Genomic DNA, 24,284 nt, shown 5'->3' with positions numbered 1-24,284 from the left:
TGCACCGATACAAATGATCTAAGGGTAAAGTAGATATTAAAAAAGTTCAATGGTATACTGATTATGGTCCAAGGTCTAAGATCATCAAGATCAAAAATATAAAAATTCTGCTTAGTAGTTAAATGATAATCTTTCAATCTCATCCATGAATTAAGGTCTACAGATTACATAACAAAACCTAAAAACTTCAAAATCACAAAATAAAAACCCAAAAACTCAAGGTAAAGCAGTTGATAATATACATGATCTTGTAGGAGAGAAAAAACTAAGTACGATTTAATTCAAAAAAGTGAATAACCCAAGGTAACCCTAAAAAACTTTCCCATTCAATCTTTAAACATCCAGGCAGCCAAAAAAAGTAGATCCTATCCTTCAGCTACGATATTCGCCCAGCAAAATGGTGTCACAATATCTATACAAACAACGTATCGCATAATACTTTCTCACTCGTGTGTTGAGCCACTCTCATTATTTACTACAAAAACCGGGCTCACTTATAGAACTCAAGACGAAGAGTGTGGGTTCATAGACTGATCACCAGTAGTTAACTCCTCGTTAGCAGGATTTAACGAACCAGTGAACTTTGAAGAAGAAATATCAATATCTCCCGCTTTGTTGTGTGTGTCATTTGGATCAGCAGTGCTATTTTCGGCAGTACTTAACTCACCAACTCTGAGCTTTTGTAAAGAAGTTTCTATGATTGAGCCATCCACAGCTGATCGAGGTGATTGAGAGCTAGAATCGGCTGCGGAGTCGATGTTGGTGAATGGCGGGACCCATTTCCTCCAATCGTCACGCCTCCTTACAGTTTCACCCTACACAATAGCAACAAATTCTCCAACAGTTTTTTATAGCAAAAGTTGCCATAACTTATAAAACGTGGTACAGTATAATATATTTTCTTTTTACTTTTTTAATCAATCAATAATTTTTATTTAGTAGCTAACAACAAACTTAGAGTTGACTTTACAAAATATTTCTTTCCTAGTACCATTTTCCTCTATTCATCACATGTTTTACACTCATATATATCCCAATTATTTGGTCTGTATGAGATTTTAATTTATGTTGTCCCAGATCTCTTTAAAGTCGATACCTGGTATGAATATCCATATATTTGTGGTTTTCAAAATTAGTTTTAATTGTTTTTAGCTAAGACAAGGGTCAAAAAACTCTTTAGGACTAAAAGGAGATACAATTTTTTATGAGATTTTTAGTGCAGTAAGCAAAAAGAAAGTAGCTCAAGAATAAACTAGATATGTTTTAAAAAAACAGAAATCTGAAATTATTATTACTTGAGTAAAAGTTTACCTATTTAGTGGGTTTTAGAAGAAATAAGCGGATGGGAAGACTTTAACATGTTCAGTATCTCTTTCTGTTTAATTTCTTTTAGCAAAATTAACTCAAACTTTGTTGTTAACAATTGCTAGTAAAATCGTTCTATTACTTTACATGCTTGACCCGTAAGAAAAAAAAAACTCAGCCCGAATTGACCCGTCATAACTAAATGAGTTGAAATCAGGTATTCATGCCTAAAGTTTGAACTTATATAAGATATAAGTGAAAGCAAGAACTTGCGGGCATAGCCCAACAGTTCCCCCCATGTACTTTGTGTCATGGGATAGGGAGAGGTCATGGGTTCGATCTTTAGGGATGACATGATTTTCTTTAAACCAATTGAACACCAATAATGGTGGTATGTATTGACCCTATAGGGAGGTTTTACCGGATTCGTTCACGGACCTCTATCCAGGAACACTGCCCGAATGGATGTGTTCCCGGGTACCGTCGATTGGGTTCGGGTTTCCGCCCGAACGTGCGAGATACATGCAAATGATGAGGGTCGTTGAAATAAATGATCTACTGATGCCAAAAAAATCGCCGTTCAAAAAAAAAAAAAAAAAAAGTGAAAGCACAATCATAAAAATAATACTCCGTAATAATTAGTTTGTAAGCAAGTATTAAATTGAAAAGATATGCATAGCTTTGTGTACATATTACAGAAAAGCCAGAAATGTATTGATGGTACCTGAACTTCAACAACAGCAGAGTTTGTTAAGCAACTTAATATCATTTGAATGTCGGTTGTCAAACTTTGAACCTGGACAAAAAAATAAAGAAAAGATAAAGAAAAGCAGTGATACTAGTTAAGCTGTGGTACTTTATATCAATAATTAACACACACACACACACACACACACATAACCAAAGAGTTAACTGTTGGCTCTGCAAAATGTAGAACTGGAGTTACTCGCAGGTCCATTAAAGATTAAAATATGAAAATTAATTAAAAAACATACTTCTCATTTGAGCCATGCCTTATTGACATAGACAACTACTCTTCTCTCAATAGATACTTTAAGTATGATGTAGAGGTCCAACAATTGTACATAAACTTCTTACAAAACTATTGATAATCATCAACACGTTTATAGATTAAACAGATTGTGAGAAAATTTTCATGGGCAATCTATAGCTAATGGTTAATATCAATTCCTTAAAAGAGTGTAAATCTTGCATGTTAAAAATTCACATATACAAAGACACTGCATAAACTGGACTGTATTAAATAGACGCCCGACAAACTAATCTCTAAAACTCAATGGACACCTAAAATTTTAGACATATAAGGGTATATATCAGTATTAAAAGAGACTAACAAATTTAGTTAAAGCGATATAGACATATAGTTTTAATATATGTATGAAATGAAAAAGGACTGCAATCTAAATTGTAGCCAATTTTTTAGTAATCTTCCATTAGGTTCCTTCACAAACTCACTATTTAAATAAATTCATACGAGTATCCACCAGATATATTCGTTAAAAAATATATCCATTATCAAATAGGATTAATGAAGTTAAAGTCGGCAATCTCTGATACTTCATATTGATCCCAATTACTAATGCATAGCATGTAAACAATAAATTTCAGTGACTTGTATAAATAAACAAAGAGTACAGAACAAAAGAAAAAAAATGAAAAACATGGATTAGCATCTTTCACCAGTTTAAAGTAACAGGCAATAAATAAGTGTATTATTACTTACTCGACGAAATCCAGCTATTAAAGTAACAGGCACCCAACCCTCTTCATCCATGTTTGACCTCAAATAATTATCTTTCACCAGATTAGCATCACTGTCAGCAAAAACATGATATCAGAATATGCACTGCTAAACAATACTAAAAAGGATCAGCTAATAAAACCTACAATACCTGAAATAATATTCAATCTGACGTTGTATCATAACAGACAATGGTTCCATAACAGGGATGTACATAGAAGGTGGTGGTGCATGAGGGAAGACTGGTGGGCCCGTATAAGACTCTGGAGGAGGTATAGTTGGAACATAAACAAACGGTGGTGGCATATCTGCATGATGTTCAAATAAAAAGTCAACTACTTCCAAACAACATAGTAACATACACCGAGCCATCACACTTATTGGGGTTTATTGATGTACACTTTGAAAGTGATTAAATTAATGAAAATCACTTAATATAGTTCTAAGTGTTATCAGAGTCTGATTATTTAAGGATAGTAATAGATAAAACAAATGTAGATGTAAGTCATTTCACTCTAAATCAAAAGATTTGCAGATGCAAGTCACCCAAACACTAGAAATTTATTATTGCCATTTAAAATTACAATAATCAGATAATAAATTTCATGTGGATGTTTGTATTTGGTTTCAAAGATTATTGATATTTCAAGTTGAAATCAAGTTGTATTTAGTTTTGTATGATATGCAACAAAAGTAAGCTAAAATACTCAAAGTTGATTATCTGAATATTTAAAAACAGATAAAGTACCACCAGAAAACTCACCATAACCCATGGGAGCACCATACGGTCTAATAGGCTGTGGAGCAATAAAAGGCGGTGGGCCCATGTGAGCTGGATGCATAAATCCCCTTAACTGAGGTGGTGGAGGAGGAGCCCTTTGATGCACATTAGCCCCTTGACTTCGGGGCCCACGCCACTCACGATCATGCCTACCACCATGACCATTGTTAACATACATTTCACCATCACCACGGGGTCGAGGACCATAGTTATTCCTCTTCCTATTTGAAGGATGATCATTCACAATATGCGAGTGGGACCCGGCACCGCCACCCACAGGTACCGCAGAATCCATCGCCGATGGTACAAAGGCACGATAAGACAAATCAAAGAGAGGATATGGTGGCATTGGTGGTGGAGTAGGCGGTAGCATCGGTGGCCGAGTATGCCCGCCCGCTGCACCACCACCTCTTTTCATCGACTTTTGTCGAACTGGACGATTGTGGTTTTGGTTAGACTGACGGTTTGCATTACTTTTTACATGTTTCTGTAGCGGCTGAGAGATTACTGGTGCCTGTACAAAAGTAACAACCATATATACACATTAATTAACCTCATATCACAATAACACTTCTTCAGCAACAGCTAGAACATTTCAAACGTTTTCTTATTTCAGTCATATACACATACAAATTTAACATATTTTGCACTAAAGAAATCCCTATGTGAATTTTTTTGACTTAAATTAAAATCAGCATCCCATTAATTTTTTTTTGTAATCATAAAGTTCATATTCCAATAGTGTTCTCAGGTGTTTTTATGTTAATTGTGTTATCACACGAACCTTACTTTAGGTATACTTATACAATAAGATACAGATGATAGACAACAATGAAGCTACATTATACAACCTGAGAGGATACGACTGAAACATCAGTTGAAGATGATTCAGACGAAAAAGATGACGATTTTGGTACCGGCCGTGTTGCATCCGATAAGGCCGGCCAAGAAGCAGCTCCCATAACCGGCGTAATACTCCCCTCCGCCACACTATTAACCGAAGGTTTACTCCAAACAGACTTCATTACACCACTCACATTGCCACTATCACTAACTTCGGAACACTCCGGTTGGCTCTCCACCGTCTTCGTTTCCCGCGCCGGCAGAGTAGACGGTGGCGATGCCGACGGAGAGCGCGGAGCAGTTAACACCGGTTCAACTCCACCTCGAACCACTTGTGACCACGGAGTCCGTTGAGAAAAACTGTTACCTCCACCGTCATCGCAGGTGCCGGTGCCGGAGCTATTTCCGTCGGGAGGAGTGGATGAATCGGAAGTCATTGTGGTAACGAAGAAGTGATTAATTTACAACAATGAGAGTTAGGGTTTAGGGTTTGATTGAATATTATTTGGTACAGAATGTGTTTTATTTTTTTTAGGGTTTTGAAAAGTGACTGATCGGCGATTAGAAACAGCCACCACAAAGAATGATCGGAAAGTGAGCGAAAAATTGTGGGGTTTTCTCTATGGGCTTTGTGAGGCCCATTTAATCTTGAAAGTGGGCCTTGTGCATTTATTATGATATTTCATGCTTTAAGCAATAATTTTTTAAAAGCAATAATGTTTAACAAGTTAAATACTTTTTTTAAAAGCAATAATTTCATTAGCTAAAAACACAATGTACATGAATGCTCTAAGGCGAAAAGAAACCCTCAAGACTTGGATATAACGAATAATAAAGAAACTTGTCGGATTGCAAAGACATCAATACCAACGATTATGAGTACTCGAGAATAGTTTTAAACATTAAGATAACAACTAGGGAAACATACATGCCAAATCGAAAGGATTTCCTCTCTCCAGCTTTTCCAAATGCAATACGCACAAACTCATTCAACTGCTTGCAGTACTTTCTTCCCAAACGATGTTGCCGAACTCGTAGTGTTGCCCCGAAGTAGTTCATTTAAGCTGAGATTGTTGAATTGACCAAGGTTCCACCGCCCGAAAACTCAATTACAATTATCCATCGCATGTTTACAAAAAATAATTTCTGATCCACCGTCTCTAAATCATCATCGCAAAGCGGACACCTAACTGAGTACAAGTCAGTACCCCTTTTATCGAGTTCAACCCACACTGGTATACGCTTTTTTAGAACCCGCCACACGAAAATTTACATTTTTTTTCAGAATCAAACTGTTGCGAATAGTTCCTGTTGGCGAACTGCTGCTTGGAATCGCCTGCTCCTCAATCAAATCTGTTAAACCTTTGACTGTGAATAAACCGTTCGCTGCCCAAGACCATACCCATGTATCGCTGGTTCTGTTGCTGAAGATGAAACCTTCTAGAATACTTGTTAGATCACTTAGCTCGCAGTTAGTGCGTCCGGTAGGATCTCGCGTCCAGTTCTAGTTTAATTCAAAAACCAGTCATCAATCGTAAAATACGTTCATTAATTGTTGCATCCTTCTTATTCGCTAATATGTGTAAAGTCTTAGAAACTTAACCCGGAGAATGCTGTCACCAATCCAAAGATCGTCCCATAATGAAGTTGTAGATCCGTCACCGATTTGTTTGGAGAACGAGTTCTTGAAATTAACATTTGCCTCGTTTATTTTTCCACTTGCCACAATAATGTTATACTAAGTTTCGGAAGATGTTGGGTGAAAAGAATCACCCCCAATCTCCAAGCCTCCCGAAAATTCATAAATACTACAAATTATCTTGGTCCAAAATGAATTGGTTTCGGTTTTAAACCTTCACCGCCATTTTTCTAAAAGTGTAAGATTTTTATTTTTTAATGACCCAATATTAAATTCCCCATGTTCATAAGATGAAATAACCAACTAATTATGATTTGAGAAACTCAAAGCAAAAAAAAATGTATAAAAAAAATGTCACCCTTACTACATCAAAAAATGATAATAAATTCCTTTCCTACATATTATCTATATATCTAATAGACAAAACACTGTAGCACTATTCACCAATAGTAACTAGAGGTATTTTCGTCATTTCACTTTTTTTTTTCAACGATAAAACGAGCAACTTTCGTAAAAGAACCAACCCTTCAACGTTACCAAAAGATGTCGAAAAAAAATTTACAAAAAAATCAACTAATATTTTTTTTTTCCTTCTTTACTTCCTCAACGATAAAATAGACAACTTTTATAAAAGGAACAACCCTTCAATGCTATCAAAAGATGTCGAAAAACATTATTTTTTAGAAAATTGATCACCTAACTTTTAAAAAAAAAAAAAAAAAACGCTAAAAGAAGCAACTTTCACAAAAGGAACAACCCTTCAATGTTAGATGTCGAAAAAAATTCTTTTTTACAAAATAGATCAAGACTTTTTTAAACTGGCATTTAAAACGGAGCCCCCGACGCGAAGCGAGAGCTCCACAACTAGTTTTTTCTAATTACGTGTTGAATTATCAAATATCAAATAATTTAATTAATAAACGTTTGTAATTTGATTATTACATGATTGTGTTATCAAACAGTGTAATTAAATTCAAACATCATTAGCAGAGAACATATTTTACTATAATGGATTATCTAATCTAATTTACATGATTGTGAACGCATAATCAAATGTTAAAAGATAAAATCAAACACCTCTTTAAACTTTTTAAAGTATATTTCGATTTAAAGTGGTTGACATCCAATTTCCATATACGAATTGAGTTTAAACTTTAATAGTAACACATTTTAAGAGTTTTACTCTCCAGTCTTAATGTTATTTGTTAACTTGAATAATTTTATCATTCTAAAGTGTTGGTCACATAATAAATATCTTTATTAAGAACAGCAGTAAATTCTTTTACAAGAAGATGATACTTTTTACATGTATCATCAATCACCAAATACATTAAAGTTTACATGAATATCTGTACCCCAGTTTAAACGAGGGGAAACTATAATTATTCTTCTATAATCATATACCTTTTTCACACGGATTGCTTCTATTAAAAGAGTAAGCATAACCGAAACTTCAAACTCTAAACCCCATGTAAAAATACATTTAAAATTGTATTCTACTTGAGAAGGTTTGACCAAATCTCCAGTTTGATGGGACGATATTTGGAAAGTATCTTGTCACCCCATCTCTTGTTGTGATCATAAAGGAAATAGACTGGCCATTTAGGTACGAGTTTGATTGCCAATTAGCACCCCAATTGTTCGACATTGATGTCCAACCAGTTCTTGAACCTTTTACTCGAACCGACCTTATTGAACCAGCATTAGCGACGTTAGTTATCGAAACAAGCTCAAAGTAGTCTCTTCCGTTCACCGTAAAACGGACTCCACCATGTCTCTTACATGGTACCCTAAAAATCCATCACACAAGAAAACATTGATCAAAAACACATTTCAAACGGTCCAATTAATAAGACTAAATTAGTAAAAATTGTAACTTAAACTTGAACTCGTCTGATCTATTCATTTTGTCATCTACAGACATGAGCGTCTGTCTTAGAGGAAGATAAGACATCAAACAGAGCCCGAAATTTTGAAAGGGTGTAAAATTTTATAAACGCTTTAGCGATAACTGTTTTTATCGATACAATTATGGGAAAAAGAACTCATAACAAAACAAAAAAAATCTTTTTTTTTTTTTTTCTTCTGATACGAATACGAATTACCTCAGAAGTCATTTTGTTTTAAAGATCTCGAAAACAATGATACTAATTTGTTTGTCTATTTATAACGATAACATTTTAGTAATAATAGCTTTCTATTTATAACATTTTAGTATAAAAAGTTTAACGTTGATAAGGGGTCATTTTTATATTTCGATCAGAAACTTACGGAGTATAAATTAATGAGACTACAGACATTGACACTCGGAAAAGGGACAAAAAAGGTTTACCTTTTAAAGATAACCGGAACTATTCCGGCTTGGTAAATAGCGATTTTCTCCCAAGCGGGCTGAGCCATATCGAAATGTTGTAAGGGTGGGTTGCACCATCCTCCAGCACCATCATATCTGGGTGGGCAAAAGTTTGTTGCAGTAATGGTTACGGAGCCTCTTTTGCACCATCTACGGTCAGCCTTGCGGTCACATACTATTTTGTAACATTGACCACAAGCCGCACCCTGGTTAAACAAAGAACTACTTAATGCAGCGGTTCGTGTACCATATCCGGCTGAGTACAAGTCACCATAACCACAAGCTCCTCCTACAAACCAAACAAACATGATCATCAGCACTCATATTATTGACAATTGTAAAAAGTTACCTTAAGTTTGTTCTCAGCAAAAATTAAAAATAAGTAAATAAAAATAAATAAATAAACTTTGTAACATTTTCTCAGGTTTATAATGAAAACACTTATCATTGCAGGGACAAAACCAGAATAAAAGTTGGTACCCTTTTTATGTAAAATCAGTTGGTTATTAAGTGACTTTGTTGTACTAACATTATATAAATTTCATGATTTATAACTATAGTGGTAAGGTTTTTTCTACTTTACGCAACTTATCAAGAATATTTCCTGGTCACTTAAGATTTGAACCTGAGACCTCTTGCAAGAATGTCAGAAGTCCTAACCACTGGGCTACCTTGAGATGGTTAATTTATAACTAATAGAAATAGAAATTAAAACGTATAACATACCCATTGTTCCTGAAGCGTCACTGCCACCATAAAACGTTGCATGACCTCTAGCCCATCTTGATGCGACGTAAGATTGAACATTGACAAAAAGATAAAACAAAATAGATAACAAAAGAACATTGGTTTTGGCCATGTTTAGTCTATAGAAGAATAAAGAAAGTGAAGTACTACGTAGATATGAATAAGATTTATGCCATTAAAAGATCATAAGAGATGTTATATTTATACACAATTATATAATAACAATATACTACGGTTCTACTCCGTATCAAATTAATTATGAGAAATATCATCAATGGAACAACTTCACATGTAACCCTGCAAGCATTCATTAATTTTTTCATTTAAATATATTAAAGGTATTATTTATTTATATCAGTATTATCTTAGCTAGAATTGAACTGATGAAGTGTTTTGGAATCTCAGTTAAATCATTTAAGTATTTTCATGGGCATTCCGTCTTTATAACCATTTAGGTCGCAACGTGCAAAAATCTTGAAAATCAGATTGGTTGAATTTAGTAATATTGATTAGGGGCATTGTAGATCCAGAGTTTAATATGAGTGTTTAAATTTACGTTTTGAAAAAATTTGATTATGCAAGTTTATATTTGAAAAGATCATATTATCTAACACTTATTTGATAAAATAACTAAAATAAGACATTATTAAATTAAATTAAGTTAACATTTAAAGAATTTTGTTCCTTCACTTGCATTAAATTTCATCATTTGTGTAAGAGACGTAACTTCAAAGGTTTGATAAGACTATTACTCAGCAACATCTAATAATAATCTCTTTATATTATAATAACAAAACCAATAATAGATGATCTAAAATTTAAAACACTAATCTTAGCCATCCATTATCATTAACTTCTATAATCTACACCATCCAAAATTTCTAATCAACATTATGACCTCATAATCACCTTTAGTAGCTATTAAATGACTAAATTACCCTTCAAATTTTGGGCGGAAGCGAATTCGCGGGTATTAAGCTAGTAGTAATAGTAATAATAATAATAATAATAATAATAATAATAATAATAATAATAATAATAATAATAATAATAATAATAATAATAATAATAATAATAATAATAATAAACATAAACAAACTATTATTATTATTATTATTATTATTATTATTATTATTATTATTATTATTATTATAAATAATAATAATAATAACATTTAGCATCAAACTCTTATAATATAATTTTTATCTACTTTTATAAATATTAATTAGAATAAATTTTTACTTATGTTAAAAATATATGAACTTTTAATTAAGTACATTATATTAAATAGTGTTTAGTTATTGTAATTATAATTATAGATGAAATGAATATTAAAATGAATATAATAATATTATATGTATTCAATTAACATGGATTTGCAGAGATACGCAAAAAATAAAATAATGTGTAAATAAGTTTTTTTTTTAGAACAGCAGAAGAATTTTATTAAGCGGCTAGCAAGAAGCTACAGGAAAAAAAATACAAAAGATTACAAGGAGTCCAATGAATTTTGTAACCATGTGGACCAATTAATCCTAGCCTTTTTATATCCAGAAAAAAGTCAAAAAAATGAAGTAACAATAATATTGTCCAAAACATTCACTATACGGAAGCTTTTATCATTGAAGGTGTAGCTATTTCTGAGCCGCCAAATGTTCCAAAGAGCTGAAAAAATAATGCTTTTGATAATGATACGTTTCTTACTTTGAAGAGGAAGTGAATCAAGCCAAGACCACAAATCTTCCAATGAGCTCCATGAAGGGATCAAAAGATTAATCCACAATCCAAGAGATGTTCAAATTCGTTTACTAATGTTGCATGAAACAAAAATGTGGAGCGCTGATTCATCTTGCAGATTGCACCAAACACAAGAAAGATTAGGAAGAGCGATACCTTTATTATCGATGTTATCTTTTGTAGCGAGCTGATTCATTCTAAGGCGCCATAAAAAATGTTAAGCTTCAAAGGAAATAATGAATTCCAGGAGGTTGGAAAAGAGAAAGGAGCAATGGAGTGTGAATCAATTATTTTTCTAGCATCCGCGACCGAGTAAACACCTGACTTGGCACCATCCCATACCCAAGTATCCAGATCACATGACAAATTAACCGTCGCAAGGCGGTCAAGCAAAGAAGAAAAATTAGAAGCTTCAATACCTCCACGTGGATCATGTCTCCAAAACCACACCCAATTACCATTCCTATAACGAGCTGCAACAGAGTCATTCTTCTTGGTATCTAAAGCAAGAAGTCTAGGAAATTTCGAAGCAAGGGTGGTACCATCTAACCACGGATCGAACCAAAAACTTGAGAGTGATCCATTACCAATTTTAATGTGCAAAAAAGATCTTTGAATGAGGTTATTTGAGTGGGTCTCATGGATACATTTTCAAATTGCATTTCAAGTACTTGATGAGCTGTTGTTCGAGTGAATGTCCCTACCTTCACTAGTGCGATGAATAGCAATAATTATTTTAGCCCACAAAGCATCTTTGTTGAGAATAAATCTCCATCTCCATTTATAAATGAGTGCAAGATTAAGCGATTTAAGGCTTGCAACGTTTAAACCACCATTCTCGTAAGAATTGAGAATGAGGTTCCAATTGACCCAATGGATTTTTCTATTGTTTTCTGATCCTCCCCAGAAGAAAGAAGCTCGAAGATACTCCATAGTTCGAATGATGGAACTCGGGGCTTTGAAAAGAGACATATAATATGTACCGAGACCTCCAAGAACGAACTTGATAAGCGTAAGGCGGCCGCCAAAGGAGATCATATTCGCCTTCCAAGAAGCGAGTCGTTTTTTAGTATTAGAGATGACTGGTTCCCATCTTGCAACTCTCGACATATTTTGACCCACCGGGAGGCCTAAAAAATCTAAAGGAAGTGACGAGCAGGAGCAACCCATGATGCCAGCCATCCTCCCAACTTCATGACCAGGAACTCCAATGCCGTATAAGATGGATTTTTGGAGATTAATTTTCAATCCAGAAACCGCAAAAAAAACAACCAAGAAGTGTAACAAGGTTAGTGGCATTCTCGTCATCCCATTCCCCAACAAAGAGAGCGTCATCAGCGTAAATACAATGAGACAAAAGCTCACCTCGTTGTCTATCTCCTAAAACCAAACCTTTGTACATTGAAGCTTGGATAGCATCTTTTAGAGCTGCCGTGAGGCCTTCCATTCCAATAATGAACAGGAAAGGCGATAGAGGGTCTCCTTGATGAAGGCCTCGTCCAATAGAAAAACTCGGCAGAAGGGCTTCCATTTAAAAGAAGAGAAGCACATGAGGAGGTAAGGCATGCTTTTATCCAGCTCACCCATTTCGCATCAAAGCCTAAATTTGAAAGCATTGAAAAAATATACTCCCAATGAATCGAGTCGAACGCCTTATCAAAATCAACCTTAAAAAGCAAAGCTTTTTTATTTTTCTTTTTGCACCATTCGACTATTTCGTTGATGATAAGAGGACCATCAAGAATTTGACGACCCTTGATGAATGTCATTTGCTCAGGACCGACTATCTCCTCAATGACAAGCCCCAGTCTATTGGCAAGAAGCTTTGCAATGACTTTGTACTGGATGCCGATGAGACTGATAGGACGAAAGTCTTGTACATTTATAGGATTCTCCTTTTTTGGGATAAGGGAGAAGAAAGATGAGTTGCAACCACGGGGAATGGAGCATCTGATTTCAAAGTCACGGACCATGCAAAATATATCGTGTTTAACCGTATCCCAAAAATGTTTTATAAATCTGAACGAGAAGCCGTCAGGACCTGAAGCTTTGCCGCATCCACATGACCACATCGCATCTTGAATCTCTTCTTCAGAAAAATGAGAGCTTATGAACCGAGCTTTGTAGTTAGAAAGTTGTTTCAAATGTATGCTAGGAGTTGAGACAGTAGCACCATTTACATGTCGAAATTTTGCAGAGTAGAAATCAAAGAAAATCTACGTGACTCTGGAAGGAGATGTTTCCCAAATGCCATTGGACATGATTCCATTTATGTAGTGACCCGAACTTTTCCATGTTTATATATATTAATTGAGATTGATATTTACATGACTAAATGTTTCCAACGTGTTAAGCAATCAAACTTGTTAAGACTTGATTAAATGAAATAAGTTTCATATAGACAATTGATCACCCAAGTTGACCGGCGATTCACGAACGTTACAAATTTGTAAAAACTACATGTTGTGGTATATATAAACATATATATATATATATATATATATATATATATATATATATATATATATATATATATATATATATATATATATATATATATATATATATATATGGTTGACATGAGATTATGATGAGTAAGTATCTCACTAAGTATATTAACAATGTGTGATATACATAAGAAATGAGATTACTAAGTTAAGAAACTCGAAATGATATATATAACGATTATCGTTATGATAACGTCTACTAAATACATATGTATCATATTAAGATATTGATACACTATATTTAACATGATAAAATGATATTTAAATATATCATTAAGTGTGTTAACAATGAACTACATATGTAAAAACAAGACTACTAACTCAAGAATTACGAAACGAGACTTATATGTAACGATTATCGTTGTAACGATATTTTAATGTATATATCATATTAAGAGATATTCATACATCATAATATCATGATAACATAATAATTTAACATCTCATTTGATATAATAAACATTGGGTTAACAACATTAATTGAGATCGTTAACTTAAAGGTTTCAAAACAGCACTTACATGTAACGACTAACGAAGACTTAACGACTCCATTAGAATGTATATACATGTTGTGTTTTGATATGTATTCTTACACTTTTGAAAGACTTAAATACACATATCAAAGTACTTCTACTTAACAAAAATGCTTACAATTACATCCTCGTTCAGTTTCATCAACAATTCTACTCGTATGCACCCGTATTCGTACTCGTACAATACACAGTTTTTAGATGTATGTACTATTGGTATATACACTCCAATGATCAGCTCTTAGCAGCCCATGTGAGTCACCTAACACATGTGGGAACCATCATTTGGCAACTAGCATGAAATATCTCATAAAATTACAAAAATATTAGTAATCATTCATGACTTATTTACATGAAACCAAAATTACATATCCTTTATATCTAATCCATATACCAACGACCAAAAACACCCTACAAACACTTTCATTCTTCAATTTTCTTCATCTAATTAATCTCTCTCAAGTTCCATCTTCAAGTTCTAAGTGTTCTTCATAAATTCCATAAGTATAGTATCATAAAAATCAAGAATACTTCCAAGTTTGCAAGTCTACTTCCAAGCTTTCTAATCCATTCCAAGTAGTCATCTAAGATCAAGGAACCTTTATTATTTACAGTAGGTTATCTTTCTAATTCAAAGTAATATTCATATTCAAACTTTGATTCAATTTCTACAACTATAACAATCTTATTTCGAGTGAAAATCTTACTTGAACTGTTTTCGTGTCATGATTCTGCTTCAAGAACTTTCAAGCCATCCAAGGATCCTTTGAAGCTAGATCCATTTTTTTTATTTCTAGTAGTTTTATCCAGAAAACTTGAGGTAGTAATGATGTTCATAACATCATTCGATTCATACATATAAAGCTATCTTATTCGAAGGTTTAAACTTGTAATCACTAGAACATAGTTTAGTTAATTCTAAACTTGTTCGCAAACAAAAGTTAATCCTTCTAACTTGACTTTTAAAATCAACTAAACACATGTTCTATATCTATATGATATGCTAACTTAATGATTTAAAACCTGGAAACACGATGAACACCATAAAATCGGATATACGCCGTCGTAGTGAAACCGGAGGCTGTTTTGGTTTGGATAATTAAAAACTATGATAAACTTTGATTTAAAAGTTGTTCTTCTGGGAAAATGATTTTTCATATGAACATGAAACTATATCCAAAAATCTTGGTTAAACTCAAAATGAAAGTATGTTTTTCAAAATGGTCATCAAGATGTCGTTCTTTCGACGGAAATGACTACCTCTTTAGTAATTGACATGTAACTTAAATTTCCGACTATAAACCTATACTTTTTCTGTTTGGATTCTTAAATTAGAGTTCAATATGAAACCATAGCAATTTGATTCACTCAAAACGGATTTAAAATGAAGAAGTTATGGGTAAAACAAGATTGGATATTTTTGATCTTTTTAGCTACGGGAAATGTTTAACAAATCTATACAAATCATATCCTAGCAAACTTATATTGTATTATACATGTATTGTATTCTAATATATTATGTAATCTTGGGATACCATAGACACGTATGCAAATGTTTTGACATATCATATTGACCCATGTATATATATTATTTGGAACAACCATAGACACTCTATATGCAGTAATGCTGGAGTTAGCTATACAGGGTTGAGGTTGATTCTAAAAATATATATACTTTGAGTTGTGATCTAGCCTGAGACGTGTATACACTGGGTCGTGGATTGATTCAAGATAATATATATCGATTTATTTCTGTACATCTAACTGTGGACAACTAGTTGTAGGTTATTAACAAGGACAGCTGACTTAATACACTCAAATCTTTAAAACATAATAAAAATGGTTGTAATTATATTTTGATCATACTTTGATATATATGTACATATTTGTATAGGTTCGTGAATTGATCCGTGGCCAAGTCTTATTTCCGAGGAAGGAAATATCTGTGAAAGTGAGTTATAGTCCCAATTTTAAAAATCTAATATTTTTGGGATGAGAATACATGGAGGTTTTATAAATGATTTACAAAATAGACACAAGTACGTGAAACTACATTCTATGGTTGAATTATCGAAATCAAATATGCCCCTTTTTATTAAGTCTGGTAATCTAAGAATTAGGGAACATACACCCTAATTGACGCGAATCCTAAAGATAGATCTATTGGACCTAACAAACCCCATCCAAAGTACCGGATACTTTAGTACTTCGAAATTTATATCATATCCGAAGGGTGTCCCGAAATGATGGGGATATTCTTATATATGCATCTTGTTAATGTCGATTACCAGGTGTTCACCATATGAATGATTTTTATCTCTATGTTTGGGATGTGTATTGAAATATGAAATCTTGTGGTCTATTGTTACGATTTGATATATATAGGTTAAACCTATAACTCACCAACATTTTTGTTGACGTTTAAAGCATGTTTATTCTCAGGTGAATACTAAGAGCTTCCGCTGTTGCATACTAAAATAAGGTCAAGATTTGGAGTCCATGTTTGCATGATATTGTGTAAAAACTGCATTCAAGAAACATATGTCGATGTAATATATTTCTATTGTAAACCATTATGTAATGGTCATATGTAAACAGTATATTTTAGATTATCATTATTTGATAATCTACGTAATGCTTTTAAAACCTTTATTGATAAAATAAAGGTTATGGTTGTTTTAAAAATGAATGCAGTCTTTGAAAAACGTCTCATATAGAGGTCAAAACCTCGCAACGAAATCAATTAATATGGAACGTTTATAATCAATATGAAATGGACATTTCAGTTGGTATCAGAGCGTTGGTCTTAGAGAACCAGAAAATTTGCATTAGTGTGTCTTATCGAGTTTGCTAGGATGCATTAGTGAGTCTGGACTTCGACCGTGTTTTCTTTAAAAATGATTGCTTAACATTTTTGTTGGAAACTATATATTATTAACATGTAAATATTATGTGATATATTAATCTTTTAACATGTTTGATATTGTGTGATAGATGTCTATCTCTAGCACAAATCCCATTGACTCACCTAATAATAACGAAGAGTCGAATATATATTGGCAAGATTCACAAGTTCCCGAAGAACCGGAAGAAGAGTTAACGGAACCGGAAGAAGAGGAACCGGAAGAAGAGGAACCAGAAGAAGAGGAACCAGAAGAAGAAGAGTTTCAGGTCAAATAAAAGAAAATCCTCAACCAATGGACCAAAGTTAATAATGGTCAATGGTGTTTTCGCTAAGGAAGCAAAATATTGGGAAAATTACCAATTTTCTGGTAAATCGAATCCTGATGAGGATTCCGATGATGTTATAGAAATTACCCCGACCCAATTTAATGAGGCAAAAGAAAATAATAAGGGAAAAGGCATCAAAATAGAGAAATCTGATTCTGACCCCGATGAACTTTATATGTACCGTCAACACCCGTATTTTCAATATCGTGACAATAACCCGGGAACCTCTAAACCACCAGGTTTTTCTAAACCAATGTGGAAAATGACGGCTCATATTAGAGGAACATCATATATCCCTAGAAAATTAGGAAAAAGAACCAAGTCCGAAGAAGAAGAAACCAGTGATTCAGATTAGAGGGGTGTGAGCATGTTGTGTAATAAATGTATTGTAGTGTGCTTGTACTTTTATGTTCTATGTAAAAATTGCTTGTATTGTTTGTTATTACGAATCTAATCCTTGTCTATTTTATAGTATTAAAACAAAATGGAATTTAAGGGTAGACAACCGAATATTTTAGAAGACCTACCAGAGGATATGATTGAGGAAATCTTGTCTAGAGTCGGTCAGAATTCATCAGCACATTTAGTTATGGCGAAATTAACTTGTCAAACATTTGAAAGACTTTCCAGAAATGCCTTAGTTTATAAAAGGCTTTCCTTTAATAGGTGGGGTATATCACATTGGGGAGACTTTAAGTTACGCCGTGTTTTCTTTGAAGCTTTAAATGCGGGGAACCCAAATGCAATTTTACGCTACGGGTTAAGAACCTATTTTGACTCAACATATCCCAACATAGGATTTCGTGAATTAGAAAGAGCTTCTAACATGCAACATAAAGAAGCATGTTATGCTTACGGGTTAGTGATGTTCGCTTCTTACCAAAGTGAGAAAAAGAACATCGGATTGCAGCTTTTAAATAAAACTTTCCCACAAGTGACGGATTCAGTAGTTGGGGTGAGAAACAAGGTTTTTAGATTATTACGGGGCTGTTGGACATTACAAAACCCTCGTCCTTTTGACGACATTACAACATGCTGCCTAGCCAATGGTCATAACGGTTATTTTCCACAAGACCAAGGATGAAAAGTCGTCTTAGTAAAACCAGAATGCATGACTTGTTTCTGGACTTATGAATTACGTGTCTTTATTTCCTTTGCTGAACAACTTGCGTATTAACTAGATTTATCTTCAAAACTGTCATGTATCATACTATATTTCATGTTATATGTAATATAGCGAAGTTGTAAGTTTTAAGAATATTTGTATGTGATATATTATTATAATCAGTTTTTCATATGGAATTGTAGTAGTTGAATTGTATATTAGCTACTAAGTATGAACTTAACGGGTAGGTAGTACCCGAATTTAAACTTATAAAACGCTAATATGAAGAAAAAGCTTTTATAAATGAGTTCATATTATGCTACGAGATACTATTGACTACTCTTAATATTCTGTATGATTAACTTGTTTCATTTGACTATTTTGAAGGAAATGACACCGACTACTCGACACACCTTGAATATGAGCGAAGAGGAATTTCGTGCCTTTCTTGCTTCAAACATAGCCGCAGTACAGGCCGCGCTATATACCAACAATAACTCTGAATCTAGCAATACAGCTAACGGCGCAAGAAATCGTGTAGGATGCTCCTACAAGGAATTCACTGCCTGCAAACCTTCAGAATTTGATGGGATGTAGGACACGAATCGAAAGAATCTCCAAATACAGAAAAATCGTCCATGAAAACTTCCATGAAGTCTTCGATCATGTCATGAAAGATGGCGACCATACACCTTTGGAAGGTGCTCGGGGCATTGCATAGCCCGAATGGCATTCGCCAATAAGTAAAGGTACCGAAAGGACAAGTAAATGTAGTTTTATCTTGGTCCTTCGGATCAATGGGGATTTGGAAGTAGCCTGAAAATCCATCTAGGAAGCAATAGAACTCCCTTCCCGCTAAACGTTCAAGCATTTGATCAATAAATGGAAGCGGGAAGTGGTCCTTCCTAGTGGCGTCGTTAAAACGATGATAATCTATACAAACTCTCCATCCCGTGACGGTACGAGTAGGGACAAGTTCGTCCTTCTCGTTGAGAACAACAGTCGTGCCCCCCTTTTTGGGCACAACTTGAACAGGGCTTACCCACGGGCTGTCCGAGATGGGATAAATTAACCCGGCATCGAGCAATTTAACCACCTATTTTTTAACGACCTCTTTCATATTCGGGTTTAGACGATGTTGCCTTTGTACCACGGGTTTAAAATCATCTTCCATTAGGATCCGATGAGTACAAAAGGCCGGATTGATGCCCGGTATGTCCGAGGTTTTCCAAGCTATTGCCCTTTTGTGGGATTTAAGAACGGAAACCAACCGACCATTTTGGTCGCCGGTAAGTGTCGAAGAAATAATAACCGGCAATTGGGACGTACCTTGAAGATAAGCATATTCCATGTGAGGTGGAAGCTCCTTAAGCTCCAAGGTGGCGGTTCTTCGAGAGATGTTTTGATACGGAATTCATTTTTCAACCGGATAGTTTCAAATGATTCCGATGCTTTAAGCTCATCCTCTTTAAGCAACTCCTCCAACTCAACTTCCGGGTCGAAGTCACCGTTGACTTCGCCCATCATGATTACATCCGACGTGTCTACACTTAACAATTCCTGCAAATCATGCTCAACACAATCGTCAATAACATCAATAGCAAAACATTCATCATCGGTTGAAATAGGGTGTCTCATGGCTTTATTAATGTGACAAATCACCCTCTCATTCCCAACACCTAAGCTAAGTTGTTCTTTTTGAACGTGGATGATAGCATCCGCGGTGTTAAGGAATGGCCGACCTAGAATAATGGGCACCTTAGTGTCCTCTCTTATCTCTAAGATCACGAAATCAACTGGGAATACAAGTGACTCAACCTTTACCAATATGTCCTCGGCTATTCCAATGGGGGTATCAAAAGAGTGGTTCGCTAAGCGAATCCCCATTCTTGTAGGTTTCAAGTCTCCTAAGCCAAGTTTAAGATATAACGAATATGGCATAAGGTTAACACTAGCACCTAAGTCGGCAAGTGCATCGTACACTTTCGAATTACCCATAGCACAAGGAATAAGAAAACTACCCGGGTCACCCAATTTTGGAGGCATCTTGCTCTTTTTCAAGATGGCCGAACATTCCTTATGGAGGAATGCGGCGGATACCTCATGGTACTTACCTTTCTTGGAGATAAGATCTTTGAGAAACTTCCCATAGTTAGGCATCCCCTGGAGTACTTCTGCGTTCACGCTAATCTGTTTAATCATGTTCGCAAATTTCTGATATTGACTAGCGAGCTTATCCTTTTTCAACGCTTTCGGGTAAGGAAGTGGCGCTCTGTATTCCTTCAACGGCGGTGATTTAGTTATGATCTCCGACGGATCATCTTGCTTTTTCTCTTCGTCAGGCGACTTTTCTAACTCGGGCTCTTCCTCCTTTTGCTCCTCATTAATAGGTACCTGCAAAACATTAGAAGAAACAATAGGAGAAGACTTCGGAGTCTCCTTGTTAATAACCAAACCACTTCGAGTGGTTATAGCATTCACGTGCTTATTCCTAGCCGGAATCTTGTTGTTGGGATTAGATTGCGTATTAGCTGGGAGAGCACCCGGTGGTCTCTCCGATAAAGATTGAGCAATACGCCCCACATCCCATTCCAAGTTCTGAATCAAAGCCTGCTGATTTCTAACTTGCTGTTTTGTAGATTCCCCATCTTGCCTCAAAGCAGTGATACTTTCATCCGTTTTCATAATAAAACCCCGTAGCAACTCCTCCAAAGCAGGCATCTTATTCTCTGGCTGCTGAACTGGTGGCACAGGCTGCTGGAAATTCCTAGGTGGCGCTTGCTGATTTATGTTATTAAACCCAGGCGGCCTGTATGGATATACCTTCTGATTGCCCTGATAAACCGGATTACCACTCTGATAATTGTTACCGCCCATGTTATTCGCCTGATTGAAAAACTGTCTCCCACCCGGAAATTCACTAAGGGCAAAATCACCCTTCTTAACATAACCCAGATAATTAGCCTGTTCCTCCATTGACGATTGATCACAATCTTTGGTAAGATGCAGTCCTTGGCATAATTCACAACCCACTTTCATAGCGTGCATCTCTTTAGTCATTGACTCCATCTGTCTCTTAAAAGTCGCAAGTTGAGCCTTAATTGCAGCAAGCTCGTCACTAGTTTTGGTACTAGCAACATAAGAAGAGCGAGAAAGATCTAATTATTGATGCCAATCATACGAATGCGTGGCAGTATCTGAGATGATTTCATAAGCGTCATCCGGAGTCTTTTTCATCAAAGAACCACCTGCAGCAATATCAAGTTCTTTCCTTGTCGGCACATTAACACCTTTGTAGAAAATTTGGACCTTGTTGAAGTTGTTCAACCCGTGTTGAGGACAATTACGTAACATTTTTCCGAACCGTGTCCAAGCATCATAAAGTGTCTCATGTGGCTTCTGAACAAAGTGATTAATTTCGCTCTGCAGTTGAGCGGCCTTTGCAGCTGGAAAGAAACGTTGCAAAAATTTATCTTCCATTGTAGCCCAACTATCAATTTCACCTTCAGGCAATGAGTCTAACCAATCCTTGGCGTCATCTTTCAAAAACCAAGGAAAAACCCTCAAATAGGTAACTGTCTCCGCGATATTTGCAATCTTGAACAAGTTGCAAATGCTTTTAAAGGAACGAAGATGCTCGAATGCATCCTCCTTCGGTGTACCTCTGAATTGGCATTGGTGAGTTATCATATTAAGAATCTGTCCCTTGACTTCAAAATCTGTAGTGACTGGTGGTTGCCTGATGGCGTGTCCGTTACCAGCCCTTGTGGCTTTCATCAATGCTTCCATAGTCTGTCCTGCTGCTCCTTCAGCCATGTTAACTTCTTCCTTAATATACTCAAAATCCGAAATATAAAAAGGTAACTCAGTGAAATCCTCGGCGATTTCCTGTTCTTCTTTAGCTTTGCTGCGTGTGTAGTAAACTCTAGACGGTTCCAGAGTTATTTGTACCTAACCTGCGATCACACCACAACAAAACCGCGCGTAAAATCAAACAAAAATAACAGAAAAGGAACTTTTGCAAGAATTGCTTCTCACAAAAGGATCGAATAATCAAAAGCTTAACCAAATTTCCAATTATTACATCGCTCCCCGGCAGCGGCGCCAAAAAGTTGATGTGTAATTTCGTACTCTAAATTATTAGCTAAATACCTATCGATTATCACACAATACAGGCAACTATAACCAGTTCGTGTAGTAATTAAACAAGTATTTGACCAATTCGTTCCACAGAGAGCAGGTAATTGAAAACTTGAACTATTAATTATTCTAAGATTTAAAAAAAGGAGTTTTGTTGTAAAACTGATTAAACGCGAAAGTAAATTAAACTTAACTCAATAAGAAGCAAACGTATCCACTTAGATTCAATTCCCTAGGCTAGGATTGCTCGTTTAAACCCGTTAATTAAACAATTACAATGATGTGACACTGTATTTATATGTCGATTCCTACAGTTTAAGACTAGCAACCTAAGTATAACTGTCGTTAACCTAGAGTTACTAACCAATTCACAATGATATTACTCAAGATTATAATCTAACTTAGGTTGGTTTGGTGTCCCTTACAACCTCACAATTATTGCAACTAATTTCAAGCTCAACCACTATACGATTAATTTTATTATCGGTGTCCCTCATAAAATCTCACGTATTCCTAAATTATTCACGTTCAATAATCTAGTAAAAGCTATTAATCAATTTAACTGTCGTTAGTTAATCAATAACTTCCGTGATCTAACAATCAATAAGCTTTAATAACGATGGATCTTAGCTAGACATAAAATTATGTAATTTTAATTAATTGTTGTTAACCAAAAGATCGCAATCCATCACCTAGGTTCATGCATATAAGTGAATACTAAATATTTAGCTACTCATGGTAAAGCAAAGAACAAATAAATAAGAAGAACAATTAAACATAATCATTGAATTGAATGAAGAACAAATTAATAAAAGTAATAAAAGTTAATATAAAGATTAAACTAACCAAGAATGATATTGTAGCTTAAACCCTTGTAAAATAATGAAGAAAGACAAAGAAATTTGTAACTAATGTTGCTGTGAAAGAAAATTCGTAAATAAAACTGCATACCTTAAATTGGGGTAAAATTCGTCTATTTATAGAAGCAGGGAAAACAACTGGAACCGACTCTGGTCGCGATCTGCGACATCCCATCGCGATCCGCGACAACAACATCGCGATACGCGATGACCAGGACGCGACAAAGCTGCTTGAAACGCGACAGATTGGTCAGAATGCCCTTTTTTCCATGTCGTGTTCTGATGCACTTCATCACGTATCATGATGACCAAAACGCGATAAACTGTATCCTGAAGCGATGGAAACTGATTTTTTCACCCGAGGCACGTTTATCTTCAACTCTAACTTCGTTTTGGCTATATCTTCAATAAAATCAACAATAATGAGACAACGAACCATATCTTGACACTTTCTTCATTTTAAACTCAAATAACTCAAAATCTTAATCAAAGTCTTCAAAATACCAACAAATGGAACAAGATAACGCCCAAAATATATGTATGAAAATGACGTTATCAAAATCCCCCACACTTGAACCTTGCTTGTCCTCAAGCAAGTCAATCCTCCACAAGCTCTCGTACTCTTCATCTTTTCACGAATAAGCTTATTTCTCACAAAACAATTTCTCGCATTCCTGTCACTTATAAAACAACATACAAACCATCAAACGCACCCCCCCTTCTTCCCTCCATTTTCATTCAAAC

General features: G+C 35.0%; 2 protein-coding genes across 2 annotated transcripts; both read right to left on the bottom strand.

The window, feature by feature from the left end:
* Positions 1–97: 97 nt before the first annotated feature.
* Positions 98–5,241, bottom strand: LOC139852462 (la-related protein 1C-like). The gene is made up of 6 exons (XM_071841759.1): positions 4,700–5,241; positions 3,831–4,362; positions 3,219–3,375; positions 3,050–3,140; positions 2,030–2,101; positions 98–815 (listed from the first exon to the last, which is right to left on the bottom strand). Exons 1-6 carry the CDS (start codon positions 5,126–5,128, stop codon positions 504–506), a joined length of 1,593 nt encoding a protein of 530 aa, XP_071697860.1. The 5' UTR covers positions 5,129–5,241; the 3' UTR covers positions 98–503.
* Positions 5,242–7,806: 2,565 nt separating this feature from the next.
* Positions 7,807–9,542, bottom strand: LOC139851558 (expansin-A11-like). Its single transcript, XM_071840639.1, has 3 exons — positions 9,410–9,542; positions 8,663–8,972; positions 7,807–8,120 (listed from the first exon to the last, which is right to left on the bottom strand). The coding sequence occupies exons 1-3, from the start codon at positions 9,540–9,542 to the stop codon at positions 7,814–7,816; spliced, it is 750 nt and encodes a 249-aa protein (XP_071696740.1). The 3' UTR covers positions 7,807–7,813.
* Positions 9,543–24,284: the final 14,742 nt, after the last annotated feature.

Source organism: Rutidosis leptorrhynchoides, chromosome 6 (genome assembly GCF_046630445.1).
Source record: "Rutidosis leptorrhynchoides isolate AG116_Rl617_1_P2 chromosome 6, CSIRO_AGI_Rlap_v1, whole genome shotgun sequence".
Lineage (NCBI taxonomy): Eukaryota > Viridiplantae > Streptophyta > Magnoliopsida > Asterales > Asteraceae > Rutidosis > Rutidosis leptorrhynchoides.
The sequence above is the reverse complement of the archived record's forward strand: the minus strand, read 5'-3'. Positions and strand labels throughout refer to the sequence as shown.